General features: G+C 43.8%; 1 protein-coding gene across 15 annotated transcripts in view; it reads left to right on the forward strand.

Moving 5' to 3' along the window:
• Positions 1-25,611, forward strand: part of AFF3 (AF4/FMR2 family member 3) — a 594,726-nt gene that overhangs the window by 464,074 nt on the left and 105,041 nt on the right. For all 15 annotated transcript variants that reach the window (XM_021088183.1, XM_021088185.1, XM_021088184.1 and 12 more), the window contains one exon: positions 10,494-10,545. In XM_021088183.1, coding sequence (XP_020943842.1) covers positions 10,494-10,545 — 52 coding nt within the window. The remainder of the gene's footprint in view (positions 1-10,493; positions 10,546-25,611) is intronic.

Raw genomic sequence — 25,611 nt, forward strand, 5'->3', positions numbered from 1 at the left:
AACATTTGATATCACAGTCTGGAGCTTCCCTAATCTGATGTTGTTTCTCATTCCTTTCTGGGTAAGTACACTGTCCGCTTCAAAGAGGTTCATGTAAAGAAACGCCCATCATCAAAAAAAAAAAAAAAAAGTTCCCATTGTGGCTCAGTGGGTTAAGAATCTGCTGACTAGTATCCATGAGGATGGGGGTTCCATCCCTGGCCTCGCTTAGTGGGTTAAGGATCCAGCATTGCCATGGGCTGTGGTGTAGGTCACAGACACACAGCTCAGATGTGACATTGCTGTGGCTTTGGCACAGGCCAGCAGCTACAACTCCAATTTAACTGCTAGTCTGGGAACCTCCATATGCCATAGGTGTGGCCCTTAAAAAAAAGAAAAGAAAGAGAAATGAAGACTTTTTCAGAAACACAAAATCTGAGGTGTTCATCAACACTAGACCTGCCTTACAAAAAATACTGAAAGGCGTTTTCCAAGCTGATATGTAAAGACACTTCAGCAACATGAAAACATAAGAAAGTATGCAAACAACTTAGGAATAAAAGTAAAAAGACTTTAAATATGCTAATTCAGTAATAGGGTGTTGTTTAACCGCTTAACTATAGTATAAAGGATAAAAATGAAGAGTTTTTAAAAATAACTACACCTGGCTGGGGCATAGGCTGGCAGCTGCATCTCAGATTGAACCCCTAGCCTGGGAACTTCACATGCTACAGATGCGGCCCTGGTAAGGAAAAAAAAGAAAAGAAAAGAAAAGAAAAAAAGAAATGCCTGTCATCAAATCTGGACAGCACAGGAAACTCCACGTTCCTGGACGAGGTCCCTGACCTCTCTTCCAGCATCTCTCGGAAGAAGAGCGTGTTCTCTCACACCCTGTACCTGAAGTCATTACGCTTTAGAAACGGAATCCTCTAATACCAAGAACCCTGGTTCAGAAGCTCTTTTTCTAAAAGTCCTTGTAACGAACAAAGACAGGAATTTTAAACCATCCTTAAAGAGCAACCCTTCCCTGTTAAAGTACTCTTTCTAAACCCCGGGTTGTTTTTGATAGAAATGATTGAGTACATCCAGCCCTCTTTCCCTGTAATTCTTCAAGGAGGAAGCAGTTTTAAAGCCTAAGTGTTTGGAGAAAGCTACTTCATAACCAGGGCCTAGATTGCCCTGAATGGAAAAGATGTGTGTTCTCCCATCTTCACAATTGCACCACCCGCGTGTGGCACTTAGAGCTTCCTGGGTGGGGAGAGTCATGGGATGTTCACGGCATCCGGGGCCAGCATTCCATTTTTCCTGGACAACTTGTTCCCGAGGGGCTGCTCCAATCCCCTTGCAAGACCTGCAATGCCAAGTAAAAAGAACTTTTTAAAATACGCAACTGAAAAACAAGAGCACAATGAAAAAAAATTGGGATATTTCAAGTACCTTTAGTGAGAATAGTCTTGGCTACAACCAAAAGAAATAGGGAATGTGATGGGAGATTCTGCTGTGGTGCAGCAGGATCGGCAGCATCTTGGGAGCCCAGGACGCGGGTTCGATCCCCGGCCTGGCACAGTGGGTTAAGGATCACCTTGGGTCACACCTGCGGCTCAGATCTGTCCCTGGCCTGGGAACTCCATATGCCGTGGGTTGGCCAAAAAAAGAGAGAGAGAGAGTGAACAAGAGAGAAATAGGGAATTCAATAAATCAGAGTAAAAAGTGGACAGACCTCCCTTGCCAGGTGATCAGCTTCTTACAAGCCGTGTTTGCAGGGCCACCCCCGTTGTGTTTTGCTCTCAGTCTTCACCAGCAGTCATCAGTGTGCAGTTGCATTATTTTGCAAAGCCTCCCCTTTCTCTCCCTCAGCTCCTCCACACACCGAGTTACCAGCATCTTTACCCTCACAGGCATGTTCAGCGCACCCTGTAAGGCAGGCAGTGTAGACAGGATTGACCCCTGGAAGAGGCACGGGGATCTGGGGGCTGGGGGGACACGAATCCTCCTGAGGTTCGAACACCCTTCACCATCTGCAAAAGCTCTGAGCCCGTGTTGTCTGGTCCAGCAGCCACTAGCCACGTGGGACTGTGGGACCCTTGAAATGTGTATGTGGTCATGTTGAAATGATATGCTGACTTAAATTAAGTACATTGTTCAAATTCATTTTACCTCTTTCTTGCTACTTTTTTTCTTTTTGTCTCTTTTATCACCACACCTGCGACATATGGAAGTTCCCAGGCTAGGGGTCTAATTGGAGCTGCAGCTGCCAGCCTATGCCGCAGCCACAGCCACACCAGCTCTGAGCCACATCTGTGACCTATATGGCAGCTCATGGCAATGCCAGATCCTTAACCCACTGAGCGAGGCCAGGGATCAACCCACCTCCTCCCAGATACTGGTTGAATTTGTTACCACTGAGCCACAGTGGGAACTCCTTGCCACTTTTTTTAGCTGGGCTATTAGAAATTGTTTCCGACCTGTCAGGCTTGCATTATGCACCTGTAAGACAGTTTGAATGATGGCTGTTCATGCTTTAGCTCGGGCAATTGGGAGTGATCTTGGAAAGGGACATACTGCATATTTAATACCATCTAGCAGCATACCAATTATTTATTGATGCCTAGGAAATTACCGCAGAACTTGTGGCATTTATTATCTCATGGTTTCTGTGGGTCGGGAGTCTGACCCTGGCTTGGTGGGGTTCTTTGGCTGAGGTCTCTTGAGAGGCTGCCATCAAGGCATCAGCCAGGGCTATAGTTACTGCAAAGCCCGCTGGGGAAAGATCCATTTCCAAGCTCACACGTTGGTTGCTGGCAAGACTCAGTTCATTCTGGGGGATTAGGCTGAAAAACACCTTTCCTCCTTGGCCACTGGCCTGAGGTCCCCCTCAGTTTTCTGAGGTCCCCTTCAGTTTCCTGCCCAACATGGCAGCTTTTATCAGCCAAGCAAAGCAGCAAAAAGACCAAGAGTACGCATGTCTGCCAGTGGGCATCCCCCAGTCTCACAAGTGACATCCCATCACATTGCCCAACTGGGTTCCTTAGAAGGAAGTCACTGGGTCCAGCCACACTCAGGGTGGGGAGTACACAGTACTCGAGGCGAGGGTCATGGAGAGCGTCTTAGAGCTACCTGCCAGCGCCAGCTAAGTAGGGTCCATGGATGGCCTATATCCATTCACCCATGTCCTGTACTGACTCTAAGGGGTCCCATGTGCTGCACTCACAGTGGCTGGTTAATGCATAAAGAAACTCTGAGATCACATATGAGAAACGATAGCCAGTGGTGACTTAGGGGGCGAGAGTTGGAAGTGGGCAGGTGAGGACAGGAGAGGCAGGAGACATTTTCCTGGATCCCTGGATCCTTTTTGCTTTGGGGGTAGGGTTTTGTTTTGTTTTGTTTTTTAAGTTTTATTGAAGTATCATTGATTTACAACATTGTGATCAGGTCTGCTGTATGACAAATGGGGGCAGCTCTGATCCACCATGTAGATTACTTTTCAGAAGGAAAAGAAGACCATGGAATGTGGGATATAAACCAGCCCACCCCCAGGCACTCCAGGCTTGGCAGCCCCCCTTACTGACTCCATTCATCTCCTCTGGGAGCCTGAAGCCAGCATGGTCCCCCATCCTCCAGGGCTCTGCTCCAGGGCCCATCCCACTGGCTTGTCCCTGTCCCCTCCTAACCCTCTGAGGCTCTGGAGGCAGGAACACAGCCTTTGAGCTGGTGAGCCAGTGAGTCAGGCTCCACTGGTTGAGGGAAAGCTCTTTTCTGGAACAGATATAGGGGTGAGAGGAGGCACTCCGGATTCTGGGGTCCTACCCTGTGGACCAGGGTGCACTGGGGGAGGTCTGGGCAGGAGTACACAGCAGGGCATGTCTGAGTGCCAGCCTCCCTCCACTCCTTTCTCCTCCATCCCCCCAACCCCTGCCCAGACCACAAGCCTCAATATGCCCTCAGAGGTGGCTTAAGGGTTCATTTCACAGGCTCTCCGCTTTCAGAGGCTGACTCAAGATGCAATAAACCTATGTAAGCAAGAGGCTATGGCCCCACGCCCAGGGCTTCTCAGAGTGTGGCCTCTGGGCCAGCAGCCTCTGCATCACCTGGGGTCTTATTAGAAATGCAGATTTGAGGGCTGCTTCCCACACCCCCCTTCCCACACCTACTAAAAAACCCTGGAGGCGGCCCAGGCCCCTGTGTTTTACAAGCTATGCTCTCGTCTGAAAAGCAGTGGCCCAGCATCAACTCCTAAGGCTCCTATGAGGGAGCATCCTGCCTCCCCGGTGTCCTGCGGTCCTCTGGAAACATTCTCCCCCAGCCCTTGGGGGTCCTTGCTGCCCCAGAGGACTGATCCAATGAGGAATTTCTCAGCACACTTAGCTCCAGCTTCTTGTTTACTTCCTTGGAAGAATATCTCGTGACTCCATGCATTTCTAAATGTGTGTTTGTGGTGCAGCTTGGGGACATGCTGTTCCTTCAGAAAGAATGACAGCTCCTGCAGACAGAGTGTCTGAGAGGACTGCACTGCCAGTGACACCTGGGCCAGTGCCTGGGGGCCTCAGCACAGGCTCCTTGGGGGCCTCAGCAAACTGCTCCATTGTTCTGCTCACCATTTAGCGTATCTGTTGTCTGATTTTGTTTGTGGATGCTCTTAGGAGAAGAGAAAAAGAGAATCTAGTTTTGTGAAACTACTCCAGAGCTGTTGGATGTGTGTCAGGTGTCATACAGAAAAGTCTCAAAAATATCCCAGTTGGTTCATTTATAATGGAGGGAGGGACACTTCCCTGATCTCCCAGCCAGGTGGGGAGCTGGCCCCATCTCTCATTCTGGTCCTCACAGCCACCTGGTGCAAGGGGTTGCCACCTACATTCCTGGTCTCCAGGAAGTGCTCAATCTTTCCAGATTCCCAAGCTGGTGCCCAAGGGCCAGGCTCTGTGCATGCAGAATCATATAGGAGATGTGTCCAAAAAGAGTCACTCTATGCAGTGCTGTACCATCGAGAAGTACTGCCGTGTCTGTTTTCTATTTAACTTTTAGAACAACCACGTGAAACATCTCTTTGGACACATGAGGAGATAAAGCACTCCAGGGAGTCAAGGGACTTCACCCTGGGCACCTGGCTCCAGGGTCAGATCTTGGGCCATTTCCTCATGTTCTAACCTGGCGGTTTTACTTTTAATGAAGTCATGTCAGCACAGGTCCAGGATCCCCTCTAATTCACCAGCAGTCTTCCTGGAGTCCAGTGGTAAAGCAGGAAGATGTAGAATTCAGAGCCACAGGAGATATGGAGGTCATTTGATCCCAGCTTCATTTTAGAGATGCAGACACAGTATCCAGGGTGAGTTAAGGATTTGCCCAAGTTCCCAGAGCTTGTGAGGGACAGAATTCAGACTCCATGCTGGCCAGCCTCCTGGGTGCTGTTTGGGAATACATTCCCCCACCTATGCTCCAATATCATGGATGTGTTATTTTATTCTTGTTGATTTTCACTTTCCTTTGATTTCTACTCACTCTATAATAATATACAAGACAGAACTATCCAGAAAAGGCAATTGCCTGATTGAGATTTCAAAGACACATGCTCACCCCATCTCTTACCAGGGTTTGGCAGGTTTCCCAAGTGAGGCTGGCTTTTTTGAAGGTCTTAAGTGATAGGAAATGAGATGCTGTCCCCCAGGGTAGTTGGTCCTGAGTAGTCCTTGGCAGGTGGACTCAGTATATAAGTGGAAGAAAAGGACCATTGGAATGTATTGTCCTTACGAAAAAAGAAGGTCCTAAACAAAAGAGCTCCCAGGGTACCTTCCCTCCCAGAATAAACATGGCAGAATCAGAAATGTGTGATTTTATTGACAGCTGGAACCAACCCTGAGAAGGGTTCTTCCTATGAACCAACATTGCTTCAAAAGGTGTGTATCTGAAACCCTGAGTGGGAAAACACCAGAGATGGTCATCTAACTACTCTTTGTCTTGTTCCGGATTTCTACGCTGGCCTCTGGAGTAACGTCCTTCATTTGTGTTGGACGCACTACCTGAGCAACCCCAGGCTCAGCCTTCTCGGTTCCCAGTTCACTGGAATGGCATGAGCTAAACTCTTCTGAACAGAGGCGCACCAGAAGGTGGTCACCTGTTTATGAAAATAAACCCAGGCAGATGCTAGCATTGACCCTGACAGAGCAGCAGACTTCAGAAACAATGAAACGAGTTTTATAACTTCCCCTCCAGTGTTCCAAGCAGTGGAGAAGACGGCTTGGGGAATTCCTTCCGAGAGATGGACTTGCATAACACCTAGGTTTATCATGCCCTGCCAATTGTTAGATGAGGTTTTTGCATAGATGAATATGTCTAATGGGGAGTCATAAGCATTTGTCTTTGGCTTTAAATCTCAAATAGGTGGAAATTGTAGCAGCACCAGCTATAGAAACAAATCTGCAAACCAAAAAGTGCAATTAAAACTCAGATTTTTAAGAAGCTGTTAAAACATGGCAAAACAAAATGAACTCTAAAGGACTGAAGGATTCAGATCTGTTAGGGGCCCCAAATGACAAGTAATTCCAGGGAAATCCTATTAATTAAAAACCACTGCTCTGTGAAATGACTCCCATTACATTTGAAGGTAATGCACCCATTTGCAAAACCTGGCTAAGATACAGAAGAGCCCTAGAAGCAGCTAGCCACCTGTTAGGGGTGGGCTACTATTTCTGCTTCCTGAGAACTTTTGGACCTCAAAAATAAAAGCATCAGCCACATATAAAGTTGTTTACCACTCAGCTACAAAATAATACAAACAGAGAAGCTGCCATTATCAAATATTAAAGTTGCAAGGGTTATACTGAATTCCTCCCTTTTCTGAGAGCTACTGAAGTTACCTTCGATGAAGCGATTGGGTTCCATGAGAGTTAGTTATACCAGAGCCTCACAACGTTAAGGCACTTACGAATGGCTAAAACAGCACTGCTGATTTTTTTCTTAATTTTATTGAAGTATAGTTGATTTACAGTGTTGGGTTAATTTCTGCTGTACAGCAAAGTGATTCAGTTACACATATGCATACTTTTTTTTCTCATTCATTTCCATTACGGTTTATCACATGATATTGAATATAATTCCGTGTGCTCTACAGAAGGATCTTATTGTTTACCCATCCTGTGTATATTCGTTTGCATCTGCTAATCCCAAACTCCCAATCCTTTCCTTCCTACCCATCTCTCCCTTGACAACTAGACAAATCTGTTCTCTGTGTCTGTGAGCCTGTTTCTGTTTTGTAGGTATGTTCATTTGGTCTTATTTTAGATTCTACATGTAAGTGATGTCATGGTGTTTGTCTTCCTCTTTCTAGCTTACTTCACTTAGTATGATCATCTCTAGGTCCATCCATGTTACTGCAAATGGAATTATTTCATTCTTTTTTAGGGCTGGTAGTATTCCATTGTGTATATATACCACATCTTCTTTATCCATTCTTCTGTCGATGGACACTTAGGTTGTCTCCATGTCTTGGCTATTGTGAATAGTGCTGCTATGAACATAGGGGTACATGTATCTTTTCGAATTATAGCTTTGTCTAGGTATATGCCCAGGAGTGGGATTGCAGAATCATACAGCAACTCTATTTTTAGTTTTTGGAGGAACCTCCATACTGCTTTCCATAGTAGTCACCTCAGTTTGTGGCAATGCTGATTGGAATGTAACGTGTAAGAGGAACCAGCCCTGGGAGATAGTACACTTTCCAAAGACAGGTGCCCACCAATAAAATAACACCTGAGTCCATTGAATGAGTAAGTGATTAGGGTTTAGATGCCAGTTCTGCTGGTGGAGCTGAGGCAGCGTTTTCATGCATCCTTCAGAAACATGAAGGTCCCCCCGAGGTGGTGCTTGGCAAAGTGGGAAGGGAAGTGTTTGTACCAGGATCCCCCGTCAGAGCTCTGGGCAAACTCCCATAGTCCTTCTCTGCACAGTTCACATGGGAGCCTCTCTCCCTGCATGAAAGCATAAGAACCCCTCAGCCTGTGGCTCAAACCTTCTGACCCTTTGTACCAGGTGTTCAAGGTGAGGGTGAAGGGCATGTTCTAAGATGCCTGGGACAGCAATTCTAAGAACCTATTGTCTCCAGTTTGCCAGTACAAAATGGATAGAACGGAATCTGAATCACCTAATTGGATGTTTAAAAAAGAAGCCCTGCCCCCAACCTGTCAGCATCCTAGCTCTCAGCTGTCTGGCCAAACTCACTGTGAAGTCACCACCATGCACTGACCTGAAATGCTCCTGACACAGTGTGACAGCACCTTGGGGTTCAGGACACGAAGCCAGATTTCTCTGCACCTCTGGCTGCAGCCCTGCCCTCTGGCCTTCATTCACAGAGTTTGCTTTTATCATCTCTTTTATTTCACCGTCCCCATTGTCATCAGGCTGTGAGTCCTGCTAAGGGGACTCCGGGTAGAGGGCTGACCTCAGGCTCGCGGGGCATGTCTCCTGTGCACTCAAGCTGATGGCTGTGTTTTCGGTCCTCTATAGACATAAAGTCACATCAGATTCATCAACCATGGCAGCAATTACATCCGAAGGTATATTCCCATTCCCCCTCCACAGCCTCTGGAGAATGTCATCTTTTCCTTTCAATATGGCTGGAAAATAGAGCAAATGGTTTAGTTTTAAGGCATGAGTGGAAACATCTTTTGTCCCAAGTTGTTTACCGTGCAAGTTTCTTAAATGCTCCAAGGCATTCCCCTCAGAGGTGAAAGAGGAATAGGAATGAAAAATGAACATTGTTGAGTGTTACTCTGTACCAGCTTCTGTGCCAAGCATCATCCAAAAATGGACTGTGTAATGATTTCTCTGGAAAACCCCACTGAGGCAGGTGTGGGGTCACTGGGCCGACTGAGCAGCAGAGCCAGGATGCCTCCTGGGCAGCTTCATTCCAAAGTCCATGCTCTGACCCCCGAGGTTTACTGTTGGACAGGAGCTCAGGCGCATAGGAGGTTGCCGTGACGATGCGGAGGGGAGGGACCAAGGGGCACGGGAGGGGCATGGCTTTGTGTGGGCGTCACCAGTGGGAGGGGCCAGTGTGATGCTGAGGCACCTGTGCTTTTGTGCATATAAGTAGCCCCAAAGGCAGTCCTCAGCCTTTCAGAGCGTCAGAGTCTTGGTCTTACTTCCTTTTTCCAAAAGTAGAGCCAGAGCCCCGCCATCCCACGCCCTGCCCTGGCATATCTTTACCTCAAGTTCACCCCAAAAGTCATTATAAAAATATTCAGAGGAATGTATCGACGATAGGCCTATAATTTCCTTTTAAAGGAAACAACACATTTTAGGGACTAGTCTTTGGACTTGGAGGTGACTTCAAAAAGGACAGTGAAGCCTTTTGAGCACAAGGGGTCAGTGGCCTTCACACTGATCCCTGGTTCCCTAAGGTCCATCCAAAACTTGACTCTTCCCCTAACGGAACTCTTCCTCTACAGAACAAAACAGCTCTGCATTCATTTGTGTGTAGAATGCAGTTGAGAGTAAGATTTCTTTTGAAATGACCTAATCTGAAAACTTTTTCTATAAAGAAATAACCAGAAATGCTGATAAGAATACAATGGCATGGACTTCCCATCGTGGCTCAGTGGAAATGAATCTGACTAGCATTCATGAGGACACAGGTTCGATCCCTGGCCTTGCTCAGTGGGTTAAAGATCTGGCATTGCCATGAGCTGCAGTGCAGATAGCAGACAGGGCTCGGATCCCATGTTGCTGTGGCTGTGGTGTAGGCCAGCAGCTGCCGCGCTGATATGACCCCTAGCCTGGGAACTTCCACATGCCACAGGTGCAGCCCTAAAAAGCAAAAAAAAAAAAAAAAAAAAAAAAATGCAGTGGCATCCGCATCAAATAATAGGGTTTGAATTTTGTTTCTCTCTCTCTCTCTCTCTCTCTTTTTTTTTTTAACTTTTATGAACCCAAAAGTACACTTTCCTACTGCATCTGTCATGATGCATCTGAGGGACCCGGGGCACTAGGGAGTTGCCTTCCCAGAGTCTTTCCAGAAAGCTTCCTCCTCTTTGGTTTCCTCATCCAGCAGGATGTTCTGTTCAGGCAGACATCTTCTCTAGGTCTTTGGGTGGGGGAAGACCCAGCAGCTGTGCTCAAAACTCAAGTTTATTGTTTCCTAGCTCAACAGAGGTCTGCCTGCTCCCTCCCTGTTGACCACCTATAGTCATGGAGACATAGCCCAGCACCTGCCATGTGGCAAAGATTTGTAGAATTAAAACTTCAGGAGGAAAAGCACCTGCTTGATTCTGTTTGTTTAAAACCTCATTTTGAAGAAGCTGCCATCCCATCGTGTCCTTTGGCTGTTGTGAGGGTCCATGTCCAAGATGTGGCAGTTTGTAATTTCCTAAGTGCAGCAGAGGAAAAGGCCTTAACAGGAAGTTTTCTTTTAACGTGGAAATTGAATAGACTTATTTACTGAAACATTGCTCTAATACAGGTATTTTGATGCTAAGTTGTCTTGAATTTGCTAAGTATTGGTACCTCTTTGTTCCCTCTTTCAGAATGCTAGAAGATGACCTTAAGCTAAGTAGCGATGAAGAGGAGAATGAACAGGTAAGGTTTTCTTTTATGTTGTGGTTCTTTGACTGTGACACGATGTCGCCAACCTGGTAACCCGTTCTAGGTGTCACCGGAGTCATCATGCAAATGCTGACTTGTGATGCTCTGAGTTTTGCCAGGAGATCTCTGCTGATGACAAGATTCTGGGCCATTGGGCCTGTCTGTTCAAATATTTTGGCCTAAGTTTCCCTTAAAGCTGTAATTCTGTGATCTTCATGGCATTGACGCCAGCAGCAGCCATTTATAAGGAAGCCAGTGGGGAGCAGGCTTCAGTGTGAAATAGAGCCTTTTTTGCAGGCAAGGTTACTGGCCTTCCAGAGATCAAATGTGTGAGCTTCATTTCATCAGCATGCAATAAGCACGCTGTAGCATTAAATATTGAGAAGTCTTATACAGATATTATTAACACAGAGGCAAAGCAAACGTAGAGGTGAGCTAAAACTATGAATAAAAAATAATCATGCTCAGAATAGCCTGTTTGTCTTAAGTGATAAATGGGCTTGAAATGTTCTCCCCTGGTGTTGATTTATCAGCTGGAGACATCAGTCAGGGGTTTATAAATACTCTTCTGTTTAGTCAGTTAAGGCGAAAAAATACCCACTTAACATTCATCACTTTCCCTTCTGCCTTTCAGGAAATGTCTGTATTTTAAAAGCAAGTTTGAAAACACAAAAGACAGATTTTCCTCTACTTCTCTTTCCTTTTTCTCATCACCTGTTTTGTGTTGTGTCAAGCTGGAATAAATATAATAGGTAAAAAGACAATTCAGAGAGGTTTTCTGCATCATTTTTATATGCGCTACAAGACCCTTATGCTATTCAGTTGATCTTGGAATAGTGTGTGTTGTACAAAATTATCACGAGCGCTGGCAGATGATGTACCTGTCTAGACATGAAAATGCAAATACAGTCCCGAGAACTTGTGCGGAGGTGAAATAAAAGTCAAAGGAGGGAGTTCCCGTCATGGCGCAGTGGTTAACGAATCTGACTAGGAACCATGAGGTTGCGGGTTCGATCCCTGCCCTTGCTCAGTGGGTTAACGATCCGGCGTTGCTGTGAGCTGTGGTGTAGGTTGCAGACGTGGCTCGGATCCTGCGTTGCTGTGGCTCTGGCGTAGGCTGGCAGCTACAGCTCTGATTAGACCCCTAGCCTGGGAACCTCCATATGCCGTGGGAGCGGCCCAAGAAATGGCAAAAAGACAAAAAAAAAAAAAAAAAAGTCAAAGGAAATTTCTAGGAAGAGCATCTGTGCTGAATGCGGCTGTGAGGTCACAGAAGCACTTGCCCACCTTGTAAGAGAAAATGAGGCACCAAAAGAGAGGCTGGGTGTGAGCTAGAACTTAGTGCCATTTGAAACTAGACTGGCAAGCGGAGAAAAGCCTGAGTGAAGGCAGTTTGAGCAAGGAAGCCCCCATGGGCTTTTGGTTGTTTAGAGATGGATTGATTGGTGTCTTGCTGTGCACAGCAGACAGCTACAATCCAGCCATCTTGGCAGAACTGGAGAATGACTTTGGCCCTCAGGCTGGTTCCTCCTCTCTGTGTCTCTAAGTGAATGACTTCATCTCTTGTTTTTTTGCCCAGTGAAGGTTCAGATGGGTACGTCACGAATTAGGTCATAGCAAGTGGAGATTGTGTGTGCTTGATATTGGAAAAGAGGTTTACAGACTGTTTCATTCAGCGAGCTTTCCTTAATTTGGAAGTCATTTTCAGGGTTATTTCCAAGAGATATTTCCACTGAAAATGCAATTTAAAAGAATCGGTTATTGGGTTTCCATTGTGGCTCAGCAGCAATGATCCTGACTAGCATCTGTGAGGATGTGGGTTCAATCCCTGGCCTTGCTCAATGGGTTAAGGATCAGGCATTGCCATGAGCTGTGGTGTGGGTTGCAGATGTGGCTTGGATCCCACATTGCTGTGGTGTGGTGTAGGCCAGCAGCTGCAACTCCGATTCCATCCCTAGCCTGGGAACTTCCATATGCCACAGTTGTGGCCCTAAAAGACAAAAAATAAAATAAAATAAAATAATAAAATAAAATAAAATGATAAAATAAAATAAAATAAAATAAAATAATAAAATAAAATAAAATAAAATAAAATGATAAAATAAAATAAAATAAAATAATAAAATAAAAATCAGTTATCAATGATGGACTAGACCCATTCTCCCAGGCAGTGAGGACTTTCAGTTTACTTACCATTTTGCTTTATGAGCTGGCTTCACCTTCCCAATCTGTAGCCATGGTAAATACTGTACTGTGACTATACAGGTCAGATCTTTCTTCTTGCTTTTGGTCCTTACATAGATATACCTTCCTATCTCTCGCAATGAAAGCAGCTGATGGCATGAGTTACTTTCTTGCAGTAATCTTCCCTTGTAATTAAGACCCTCGGCAGTGGTTTTGTGTGTGGTAGTTTACTGATTGCTCTAACACTGATTATATTAAGTTATCTTTTATGGATATTTTCTATATGTCCTGGCCCAATCACAAAATCGCAATTCCTGTGCTTTTAAAAAATACTAACAATAAAGAGTTTTTTTTCTCTTCGAGACCAGAATATGATTATGTCCCAAAAGTGTAGAGCCTGTGTACACACAACACACTCATACGCAGTCTGCATTTCTCTGGCATCAAGAGGGAATTCAGCATCTAATGTAAATGATTTTTTTTTTCAGATGTGATCAGAGTCTGTCCCTGAACCCCAAATCTTTCAAAAATGGGAGTTCCCATTGTGGCTCAGTGGGTTAAGATTCAGGGAGGATGTGGGTTTGATTCCTGGCCTCGCTCAGTGGGTCACGGATCCATTGTTGCCACAAGCTGCGGTGTGGGTCTCAGATGCGCTTGGATCCTTCATTGCTATGGCTGTGGTGTAGGTCTCAGCTAAAGCTCCGATTTAACCTCTCACCTGAGAACCTCCATGTGCCACAGATGTGGCCATGAAAGGAAAAAATTTTAAATATTTCAAAAACATATTGCTCATTTCCCTGCCTCGATAAACATTGTGTTCTAAAATCCTTGGCTTTTTCTTACGTGGTATGTTGTTGTCCTTATGAATATTGGTCATAGCCCATGTCACCACTGTGATAAAGGGACATGCAGAGTAGTGTCACCTTGCTGTGCCTGTTTGATCTTCCTAAAGCAGCCTCCCACTCTCGTGCATTCAAATGTTCCTATCTCATGTTCCTTTATCCTCTTTGTCTTTGTGCTCTCAGGAGCCAGCCTAGTTTAGTGAGTGAGAACAGGTTTTGCAGCTCTGCTCTCTGGGCTCAGATCCCTGCTCTGCTGCCCAGGAGTTCTGCAACCTTGGCCCAGTCCCTCACCTGCTCTGTGTTCCAGTGTCGCCCTTTGTGAAACTAGAATTAGCGTGAGATCCCTGCAGCCTGCCTCTTCTTCCCAATGTGTGCTCACTCATCATCTTCATGTCACCAGACCCAATCAGCTTTCTTCATCTTTTTTAGTCAACTTAAAACTGAATATACCAGCCACAGAGAAAAGTTACACATCACCTAAGAATACAACTTGAGGGAGTTCCCATTGTGGCTCAGCAGATTAAGTGCCTGACATTGTGTCCTTGGGGACGAAGGTTTGACCTCTGCCCTCACTCCATGGGTTAAGGGTCCAGTGTTGCTGCAAGCTGTGGCATAGGTTTCTGATGTGGCTCAGATCTGGTGTCGCATTGGCTGTGGCAGAGACCTGCAGTTGCAGCTCCAGTTCAGTCCCTAGCCCAGGAACTTCCATATGTAGCAGGTGCAGCCATTAAAAAGAAAAAGAAAAAAGAGGAGTTCCCGTCATGGCTCAGTGGTTATTGAATCCAACTAGGAACCATGAGGTTTTGGGTTCGATCCCTGGCCTCAAATCAGTGGGTTAAGGATCCGGCGTTGCCATGAGCTGTGGTATAGGCCGCAGACGAGGCTCAGATCCTGTGTTGCTGTGGCTGTGGTGTAGGCCGGCAGCTACATCTCCAATTAGACCCCTAGCCTGGGAACCTCCATATGCCTCAGGAACAGTCCTGGAAAAGGCAAAAAGAAAAAGAAAAAAAAAGGAAAAGAAAAAGGAATATGACTTAATGAATATTCATAAGCCACACTCACCCATGTAACCAGCACCCAGATGGAGACACAGACGTGACCAGCCCCTTGGATCTCCTATATCCCCTTCCAGACAGCATCCTCCAGAATAAGCACTCCCCTGGTTTCTAACACCATAGGGTCTTTCTGCTTGTGTGTGAAGTTTGCATCAGGGGAGTCACGAGTGCACTGTGTTGTTTCTGGCTTCTGTCGCTCAGCGTTTTGTCTGAGAGACTCACGTTGTCGCTGTAACTGAGGTTTGTTCATTTCCATTGCTGGGTCCTCTGCCGTCAGGCGCCTGCAGTACTGTGCTCACCCTCCCTCCTGTTGCCCAGCACGAGGGCGTTTGGGGCTCTTGGAATAGCGCTGTTACTAACATTCCTATACAGGTCTCTGGGGAGCCTATGGGAACATTCCTTTGGGGTCTGTCCCCAAAAGTAGAAATGCCGGGCTGCAGGAAGTTCCATTTGAGTAGATTATTCCAAACCATTTTCCCAAAATGCTTGTTCCGACTGCCACTCCGACTAGCAATGCAAGAGAATTCCCGTGGCTCTGCATTTTCCCCCACATGCTTGTCTTCTTATGTTCATGAAGAGCATGGTTCCGAATTTTTGTGGATTTGTACCTTCTTTGGTTTTGACATGAGGGCAATGCTGGCTTAGAACATCAGTTGCAAAGTGTTCCCTGCTCTCCTCTTTCTGGAAGAAATTGTATAACATTAATGTTAATTCCTCTTTAAATGCTTGTCAGAATTCTCTGGGGAAACTGTGTGGGCCTGCAGACTTTAAAAAAAAAAAAAAAAAACTTACAGATTTTATTTCCTTAATAGTTACAGGGCTAGTCAGATAATTTCACAGTGGGTAGATTATGGTAATACTGCTCTTTGAATAATTAATCCATCGTGTGTTGACGTCATCCTATTTATATGTGTAGTTGTATTCCTCTATTGTCCTTTTGATGTCTCGGTCTAGAGTGACAGCCCCAGTTTCAATCTTTTTTTTTAATTTTGATTAAAGTATAGCTGATTTACAGTGTTGTGTCAATTTCTGCTGTACAGCAGTGAACCAGTTACATACACACACACACACACACATACAATGTATATGTATATAGATTATTTTTCTCATATTATCTTCCATCGTGTTCTATCACAAGGCATTGGATATAGTTCCCCATGCTATACAGCAGGACTCTGTTTCTTTCATGATACTGATCTGTACTTTTGTGGTCTGTCTTACCAGAGGTTTGTCCATTTCATTGCTCTGTTCAAAGAACCAGCTTTTTGTTTCATCAACATTCTCTATCAGTTTTCTGTTTCCAGTTTTATTGATGTCTTATTTTTACGATTTCCCTCCTGGATGCTTTGGGTATATTTTGCACTTCTTTTTCTGGTTCCTTGAGGGAGCTTAGGTTATTGATTTGAGACTTGTCCTCTTTTATAAAACAAGCATTTAGTGCTATCCATTTCACTCTCAGCACTGCTGAAGCTACATCTCACAAATTTTTATATGTTGTTATTTTCATTGTCATTCAGTTTAGTGAGGCATCCTCTTGGATGCTTTTAGAGGTGTGTTGTTTTATTTCCAAGTGTTTGGAGATTTCCTGTAATCTTACTTGTATTGATTTTTAGTTTGGTTCCATTGTGGACTGAGAATACATTTTGTATGATTTCAGTTGTTATAAATGCATCAAGTATTTTTTATGGCCCAAGACATGGGCTCCATTGGCATATGTTTTATGGGCACTTGATAGAATGTGTATTCTGCTGATGTTGGGTGGAATGTTCCATAATGTCAATTAGATCCTGTTGCTGATGTTGCTGAGTTATTCTGTATCTATAGTCTATATCCTCGCTGACTTTCTGTCTAGTTGCTTTATCAATTGCTGGGAGAAGAGCATTGAAGTCTGTCCAACCATGATTGTGAATTTGTCTATTTCTCCTTTCCATGTTATCAGTTTTTACTTCCCATATTTTACAGCTGTTATTCTGTGTACACGTAGTTGGGACTAACATCTTCTTGCTGGCTTGACCTTTTATCATTATGTGTGTTCCACTCTATTTCTGGTCATTTTTTTTTGCTCTGTGCTTTATCTGGCCATGTTTATCAATATAGCCACTGTTGATTTCTTTTGATTAATGTTTGCCTACCTTTTTCCATTCTTTTACTTGTACTCTACCTATGTAGTTATATTTAGAGTGAGTTTCTTACAGACAACATGTGGTTGTCATAGCTTTTATCCACTTTACATGTTTCTGTCTTCTGTCAAAATTCATGCATTTGGACCATTTACATTTAATGTAGTTATTGGTTGATAATTAAAGTTACTAACCAATATTAATATTAATTAATGTAGTATAATGTTATGTTAATGATCATTAATTATGTCAGGGATTAAGTCTACCACTTTATTTTTTGTTTTCTTTTTTTTTCATTTTTCTGTTTTCTTTTTCCCAAATCCCCATAGGTTCCTTGAACATTGTGTACAGTTCCATTTCTATTTATCTGTAGTGTTTTTGAGTGTATTTCTTTGTACAGATTTTTTTAGTGGCCGTCCTAGGTCTTACATTCTATGTGCATACCTTATAACCGTTCACTGATGGTGGCATTTTAGAAGTTTTCTCCCTGAGTGTTCTATAATTTCCTCTGTCACAGAATTGATCACAATGTGGATAATATGAGATTTAGCTGTTTGTCTTCCTGACTTCACCTTTGTTTGCCTATTGCCTGCTGTGCTGACCAGCATCCAGTAGAAAAGCCTCATCTTCCTGTAACCAGATGAGCTCACCCAGAGAGAGAGACAGAGAGGAAAAATGGAGAAGAGAAATCAGGAATGAATGCTGAAAGGTTCCAACATTCAAGATGGCGTGTGTCGGAAGCTGTGGCTTGGATTCCGTCCCTGGCCCGGGAACTTCCATATGCTGCAGGTGTGGCCATAAAATTAAAAAAACAAAACAAAACAAAAATAAAAAACCCCATGGTGTTCAGTAAAAGAAATAAAGGTAGACCAAAAGTCATCTTTGATACTGGAAATGAACAGCAGGAAATTCTCTCAATCCAACGCAGTATTATGCATTATTCATTTACCTATTCAGCACACCTCTGCTGTCCCTGACACAGTCCCTGTCCTCAGGAAACTTACTGGAGAAATCAAGGATGAATGCTGAAAGGTTCCAGCATCCACAGGATCATCTTCTCCCTTCCCTTTATTACAAGAGGACACTGCCTTCCTCTTATCAAAAGTTTGTCCCATTTTCTTTCAGTTACCTGGGGACTTACTCCTTTGACTCCTTGCCACCCCTCCTCCCACCAGAACTACTCAGAGGGTCACTGGTGACCTGCATGGAGCCATATGCCATGGGCTCTTTTCAGTCCCCTGTCTCGCATGAAGACTGACAGCATTGGAAACGGCTGGTTACCCCACTTTTCCTGAGATGTCTAATACCGTACCTCCTGGTTTCTTCTTGCCCTTCTGGCTGTTTCTTCTCAGGTTCCATTGCTGACTGCTCCTCCTGTAGCCCATCTTGAATGTTGCAACCTCTCAGCATTCATTCCTGATTTCTCTCCATTTCCTCTCTGTCTCTCTCTCTGGGTGAGTTCATCCTTTCCCATGACCTTCAATGTTTATATGCTTCCAATTTCTAAAGGTGTATCCTCAGCTCAGAGCTTTCTTCTGAGCCACAGCCCTACTTGACTTTTCCGCTTGGATGTCTCACAAGCATTTCAAATCCGACCTCTGCCAAACTGGAGTTCTGATCTTGCCCCACCCCCACCCCCCTACTCACACACAAGTATGTTCCTCTTGGGATTGTTGCCATTTCTAAACCTGGAAGCACCAGACGCCCCGTCGTTCACACCTAGAAACATCAGGCTCATGCCCGATGACTCCCTGTTCCTCACTCAAATATTAATTTCATCTCTGAGGCCTACAAATTCAAAAATATTAGTCTGTCCACTTCTTCCCATCCTGGCTAGTATAAACCAGTCCAGTAGAAACCAACCTGTTTCTCTTCTTCCCCTTCTTCTATCCTTACAGGATCTTTTTAACAAAGATCAAGTCAGATCATCAAAATCAGATCAAGCCATTCCTTGGTCTACAATCTGAAAAGGATTCCCATTCCACTTGAGGTGAAATCCAGAGCGTGGCCAGCAGGGCCCTGCACAGACTGGCTCCTCTCACATCTTCCCCTTCACTTCACACTGATAGGATTCATGGCACTTCTGCCACCTGGGCTTCCTTTTAGCTCCTCCAAGAAGCCAAGTTCAGCTGCCTCCTGTCCTCCATAGGCCTCTGCTCCCTCATTTTTGGCCCCCAAAATACCTACTCATCTTGGAAATATCGCATAGGTTTAATTTCATTAGGGAACCTCCAGTCATCAAAACGGGAACCCCGGTTAGTCCTTCTCACAGTTAACTAACCTTTCTTCTTAGGTCTCATCATGATTTTAGTTATGTATTACATGTACTTTTAAAGTATCTGTCTCTATCAACCAGACTGGAAATTTCCTGAGGATAAGGACTGTGTCAGGTACAGTGGTGGTGTGCTGAATAAATAAATGAATAATGTATAATGCTGCGTTGGATTGAGAGAATTTCCTGCTGTTCATTTCCAGTATCAAAGATGACTTTTGGTCTAACTTTATTACTGAACACTATGGGTTTTTTTTTATGTTTTTTTGTTTGTTTGTTTGTGTTTTTAATTTTATGGCCACACCTGCAGCATATGGAAGTTCCTTAGCCAGGGGTTGAATCCGAGCCACAGCTTCGACACATGCCACAGCTCCAGCAATGCGGGATCCTTTTACCCACTGCATGGGGCCGGGGATTGAAACCGCACCTCTGCAAGGGCCCTAGCCACTGCAGCTGTATTCTTAACAATCACCCTACTACAGTAAGAACTCCTGAACACTGTAATTTCTCAAACTAGTCCTAGCCAAAGATCAAAGGTGTTGACAGAGAAGACAAAAACATAGACCCAAGGTCAAAAATTGTCTGTAGGTAGAAATTCCCATTATGGCTGAGCGGGTTAAGAACCCAACTAGTATCCAGGAGGATGCAGATTCGATCCTTAGATTTGCTCGGTGGGTTAAGGATCTGGTGTTGCCGTGAGCTGTGGTGTAGTTTTTGGCATTGCTGTGGCTGTGACATTGGCCAGCAGGTGCAGCTCTAATTCGACCCCTAGCTTGCGGCCCTAAAAAGGAAAAAAAAAAATGTCTGTAGATAAATAAACAAATAACCTACCTATTTAGGAGAAAAGCATTTATCCAGTCTCTGTAGAAATGTTAATAGACATTTCTTAATGCCAAGCCATACCAAGATGATAACTTTCCAAAAGTTATCTCAAACAGAAGCCTCCAACACCAAGAGAATGGATTTCTTCACAGCCTTCCTTGGCAGACATTGTAGAATTTTCACTATAATCTTCAGAGCCAGAGTTGTGACCGGGTATACAAAATTTGGAAGTAAAATGGAACGGGAGGCATGTTTTCCTGTTTTCTCCTATAATTTTCATGCTTGATGAGGTTCAAATGAGAAATGGGACACATGGTTTGAGAATCATATTTCCTGTCTGGGTCAATAAAGGAAAGACACAGGATATGTGTGGTGATTCGTTTGATCTCCTTTCCTGTGACTCTTGCTTTCAACAATTCTAGACGCCACTGTTTCTGTGGAAGAAAGGAAAAGAATTAGATTCAAGATAAAATGATTCCTGAAGGTACTAGTTACTAAGTACTAAAGAAGTTTGTTCATGAATTTGGAAGAGAGAGATGAATTATGTCACATGTCTTCTCATTTAGTTAAAAAAAAAAATGAGTTCCGCCTCTCAAGTGAGGGTAGGTAAGCTTGGGAGGTTGGGGACAGCAAATATCTAGATGAAATTGTTTCAGCCAAGGCATGAGGACAGGGACACATGATGAAGACATTCAGCAAGGAGCAGCTGAGGTGGTGTCAACTGCAGACAGTGTTTCAGACATGACAAATCTATAAGCTCAGGGAAGCACAGAGCCAGGATCCAGATTGAATGGCTGTGTATGCGCCTACAGCTTCCAGTAATTACATTATGCACACATATTAGGCAGTCTTTTCATTTTAATTCTGTAACTGCATTTTTCTCTTTAAATGAGCATGGTTTATCCACTTAAACTGACAATTTAAATTTTACAGGCAGTCATCATTGGATATAATCTGGAGAGGGAAATTTTCCTACTGGCCTAATTTCCTTCTCACAATGAAGAAAAGTTACCTTTTAATCTCCAAGTCATATCTGGAGAACATACAATTCGTTTCATAGACGCCCAGGTAGTTAACATAAATCTCCAAGTTAAAGAGCTGATTCTTTTCTTAGTCTTTTTTTTTAATTAAAGTTTATTTGATGTACAATGTTTCTTTGATTTCTGTTGTACAGCGAAGTGACCCAGTCATACATGTATGTACATTCCTTTTTTTTTTTTTTTTTCATACTCTCTTCCATCATGTTCTAACTCTAGAGATTGGACATAGTTCCCTGTGCTGTACAGGAGGACCTCATTGCTTATCTGCTCCTGATGTAATTAATACATGGAGTCGTAATCACGTCTGTCAAAAAGAATCTCGGTCCTGTTAGGATGACTCTGGGGCGTAGGTGAGATTTCGCTGCGTGCTGAATTGCAGTGCTTACTGCTTTTTGTTCATGGTGGTTCCTTCTGGAGAGCCATAGGGAACATCCCTAAGCTCACTGTTCTGCTCCTTTCCCTAGCGGTCATTGGATAACGAACATCAGTTCTGGGTGTAATATTAAAAGCAGATGGCCAGTTGTCATGGGCGCTGTTCACTTTTTCCCTCATTCCTTTCTGTTGCATAGAACCTCTGAAGCCATCAGCAGTGCCCATCCATCAGTCACCAAATGAATTAGCTGAGTGATATGCAGACGTGCAGTGAAACTATGGGAGGTTTGGGCAGCCCAGCTCCACTTCCCTGGGTGCATTTTTCTTCTCAGGATCAGCTTGGTTGATGCTGAAGTTCTTAGCCTGTGAAAATTTATCACCCGCAGAGTCAATCTGCATTCAGGCAGCCAAGTCTGAATAAATAGAGTCATTGTGCTTGTCTGGGATTTGTGGCCAGGGTTCATCCAGTCAGCTTGACATTCACATCCCAGGAGAGTCATAAAAGCCAACACCCTGGTATGTACTCTTGAATCCTGCCAAAATTGTGTAGAATTATATAAACAGGAGTTGAAGCGGTAATCAGGTCCAGGTTTGAGAGGCTAGGCTCCAAAATCAGGTTTCTCCTACATTAGAAATGAAGCATACTGTTGATGGGGTTTGTCGTCAATAAGAGCTGAAACCATTTCTACCTAAAAGTCATTCTGAGAAAAATCTTGAATGCCTTCTGAATGTCAAATATCATGCAAGACGCTGGCTTGTTGGGCTTGATGAATTACACATTGGTGATATTCATTAGGATAATTTAACCTCAGAAATATAAAGTACTTTTTAAATGCCAGGAAATGCCCTGTTCGCAGTGACTTTAGAAAAAAAGTATATATTACCTGTATTAAACCTAAAGGCAAAATATAAAAAAAGTAAAAGAGAAGTCGATATATGTTTTTATTTTTTGTCTTGCATTCATGTTGTACCTAAGCTAAATATCCAGTTAATCATACTGATAAATTGGTTTCTTTTTAATATAGAAACAGAATGACTCTCATAGAAAACTATCAGATCTTCATCATCATCTGTATATGAAGTCATCATGATTCAAACTTTTCTGTCACGATAAGTGAAAGCCAAATATTTAACAGGGTTTTGGGGTTTTTTTGTTTTTTTGTTTTTGTTTTTGTTTTTTTGTTTTTTTTGTTTTTTTGCCTGACAGCCCTAAAGCTTAGTGAAGTAATATTTTATAAATAATAGTTTACTGTTTTCGGAAGCAAATGGAAGATTCTTTTAAGGTGGCCAGTTTTATTATGTCATGCCACCCTTTACATAACATTTGTGAAAAGAACAAGGATAGGTAGAAAGGCATAAAAATGTAGGGTTTTTTTAATGTTAATAATAATTTCCAAACTTGAAATAGTCAGCCAACATCACTGTCAAGAGACAGATACACAAAGGCCCCCAATGCTGACTCCTCATTTCTTGGCTCCAACCTCCCCTGGGAGCTGACTGAGATTTATGTCTGTTTAGCCATGTCCACCCAGGTTGGAATCCTAGGATGGGACTAATTTCAGTCTGCGGACCCTCCTTGGAAATCTGGAAAATGAGACGATTATATAAAAATTGACTGATTAGCCTTCCATTGAATTGAGGCAATATCCAATTAACAAACAGAGAATCATGGCTTTGTTACACTGAGGAGTTCAGAGGAAGCTACATTCTGGAAACTAAGCCAAGTTTTTTTTTCCGTGGTATCGGTGCCACCAAAACAGACTCCACTCAGAAAAGAGAAGAAAGGCCACATGCTACATTAATGGATAGGCAGGTTCTTCTCAAATGCAGCCGCCAGCAGGGCTGCTGGTTGGCAGAGGAAGTAAAATTCTCCCTCCAGAGGACACTGCTGTGTAATTCAGAGGAATAGCCCTTTGTCCTGTGACTTCTGTGAGGTTTTTTCCTTCAAGAGCTTTTGCAGAAGTGTAAGCATTTTAGATAAGAGAGTGCTCCTTGTAGTCGCCGCTGTCATTCATATCCGGGCGGGGGGGCTTTCGGATAGCATGGGAGTTACCTATAGTCGTTCAGATGTCGCATCCAGATAGGGGCTCAGAAAGTTTTGTCTGTATTCGTGTTTTTCCAAATCTTGTCCAAGTGGGGCCGGTTATCTCAGAAGCACAGTTCTTCTCAGGAGACTATCAGCCTCATTTCTTCATGGAGCAAAATCCTTTGCAGTAGCTCAGGGTCCCTGGGCACTTCCATTTCTGTCCTGACCACATCTGTAGACAACAAGTTGGGCTGAGTGAAACGACCATCCTTAAGAAGCAGACCGGATGTTTCCTGAAATGTAGGCCACCAGACACGGTTCTCTTTCCTTAGAAAATGGCCACACATCTCTGGGTACCTCCCCTTTCAACCCAGAGGTCATTCTTTTTTTTTTTTTTTTTAGAATGATTTTTATTTTTCCATTATAATTGGTTTACAATATTCTGTCCATTTCTACTGTACAGCAAAGGGACCCAGTCGCACATACACACATATACATACACATTCTTTTTTTCACATTACCCTCCATCATATTCCATCATAAGTGACTAGATATAGTTCCCTGTGCTATAGATGAAAACTGTTGCATCCAGAGGTCACTCTCAAAAGTCCAAGGCAGTTGAAGGAAGAGTGTGTGATTACAGCATATTATATGTGAAAACACTTTGATGTATAAGCTACTGAGCAGTGGTTCCTGGAGAGGTGAAAAGCCTAATACCAATAATGACACAGTCAGAACTGCTTCAGCTCTCTCTTATGTTATGTAATTGGTTTGCAAAGTGCAGTTGTGAGAGTTTTTCCTAACCGTGACAATCCTATTTTTACCTTCAAATATTGCTCTTTTGTCTGGGTAAAAGAGATGTTTATGTAAAACAGAAAGCCAGGCTTAGACTTTGGTAGCTTAGATTTTGGTTCTTCAAACACAGGTTGCATTTTTAAACAAAACTATCAAAAGACTCGTTCCTTTCATCTTGTCTTTAGGCGGGAATAAAGTAACACTCGTAGTCTACAGTTGGGGCTCTGGTTACATTCATAATAACAACCACCTACCAAGGCCAGAAAATGGGACTCCACCAAAGCATCCTATGAAGGTAGCATAAGGACTTTGTTAAAAGCTCCAAGAGGCACTTGGCAGGCCTGACAACGTGGAGAGTGAGCAATCCGCCAGTGTCCCCCTACTGCGCCAAAGATGTGAGCTATTAAATGGCCATCGTCACCTTGGCTGTGCTTAGGGTCTGGCCTGCACTGAAATTGCCCTGCGAAGAGAGTTCCAGGAATGTGTGGTTGACCTGAGAAGCAGGCCAGAAGCCAGGCATCCACGTAGAATCCGCAAGACCTAGACTGCATCGCCCTGCACGCTCTGCATTAAGCCTTCCACCCTCCACTCCCAAGAACCAGGAGTTTCAGTCCCCTGTCCTTAGAGCGTCTCCAGGCAGCTCACACATCATTAGATGGTTCTTGATTGTTTGCTTTCATCTTGAAGTTGTAGCTACATAAGCACATGTGCACAAGCACACACACGAAGATGCACACATGCGAAGACACACACACACACACACGCACACACACACGCACACACATGCAAATGCTTACGTGGATGGTTCCATTGCCTTACCAATTGCTCTGTCCCAGAATCCAAATGCTTCTGCCACTCTCACAGATCTGAGAGTTGACAACCGAGCTTGGGTCTTTAATCTTCATCCAACAGCACCTCTGGATTTGTCCAATGGACCCTCAGTGGCCATTGTCCCTACCGAGACCTGGGTAGGCACTTTCTTTATATATGTTGTCCCTTGCTCATGCCTTTTAAAAAATAATTTTTAAAAAAAGGAATATTTGGGAGTTCCCATCACAGCGCAGCAAAAACAAATCCAACTAGAAACCATGAGGTTGCAGGTTCAATCCCTGGTCTCGCTCAGTGGGTTAAGGATCCCACGTTGCCATGAGCTGTGGTGTAGGTCACAGATGCGGCTCCGATCTGGCATGGTTGTGGCTGTGGTGTAGGGCAGTGGCTACAGCTCTGATTCAACCCCTAGCCTGGGAACCTCCATATGCCATGGGTGCGGCCCTAAAAAGACAAAATAAATAAAAATTTAAAAATAAAATAAAAAAGGAATATTTCATTTGTAACTATACTAACAGAAGCTTGAGTAAACTTTAGAATCTATTAAAGACTGAAGCCCATTGCTGCTTCTGAGTTCTCATCCTCTAACACCAGTCATTTTGAGTTCAAATTGTATGAATAAGATAAAGGCTAATCCATCACCCTGCAGGGCTTCCAGGGAGGCACTGTTATGGCACCTGGTGATGTATTTATCAAGCATTTAT

The sequence above is a fragment of the Sus scrofa genome, chromosome 3 (assembly GCF_000003025.6).
Source record: "Sus scrofa isolate TJ Tabasco breed Duroc chromosome 3, Sscrofa11.1, whole genome shotgun sequence".
Classification (NCBI taxonomy): domain Eukaryota; kingdom Metazoa; phylum Chordata; class Mammalia; order Artiodactyla; family Suidae; genus Sus; species Sus scrofa.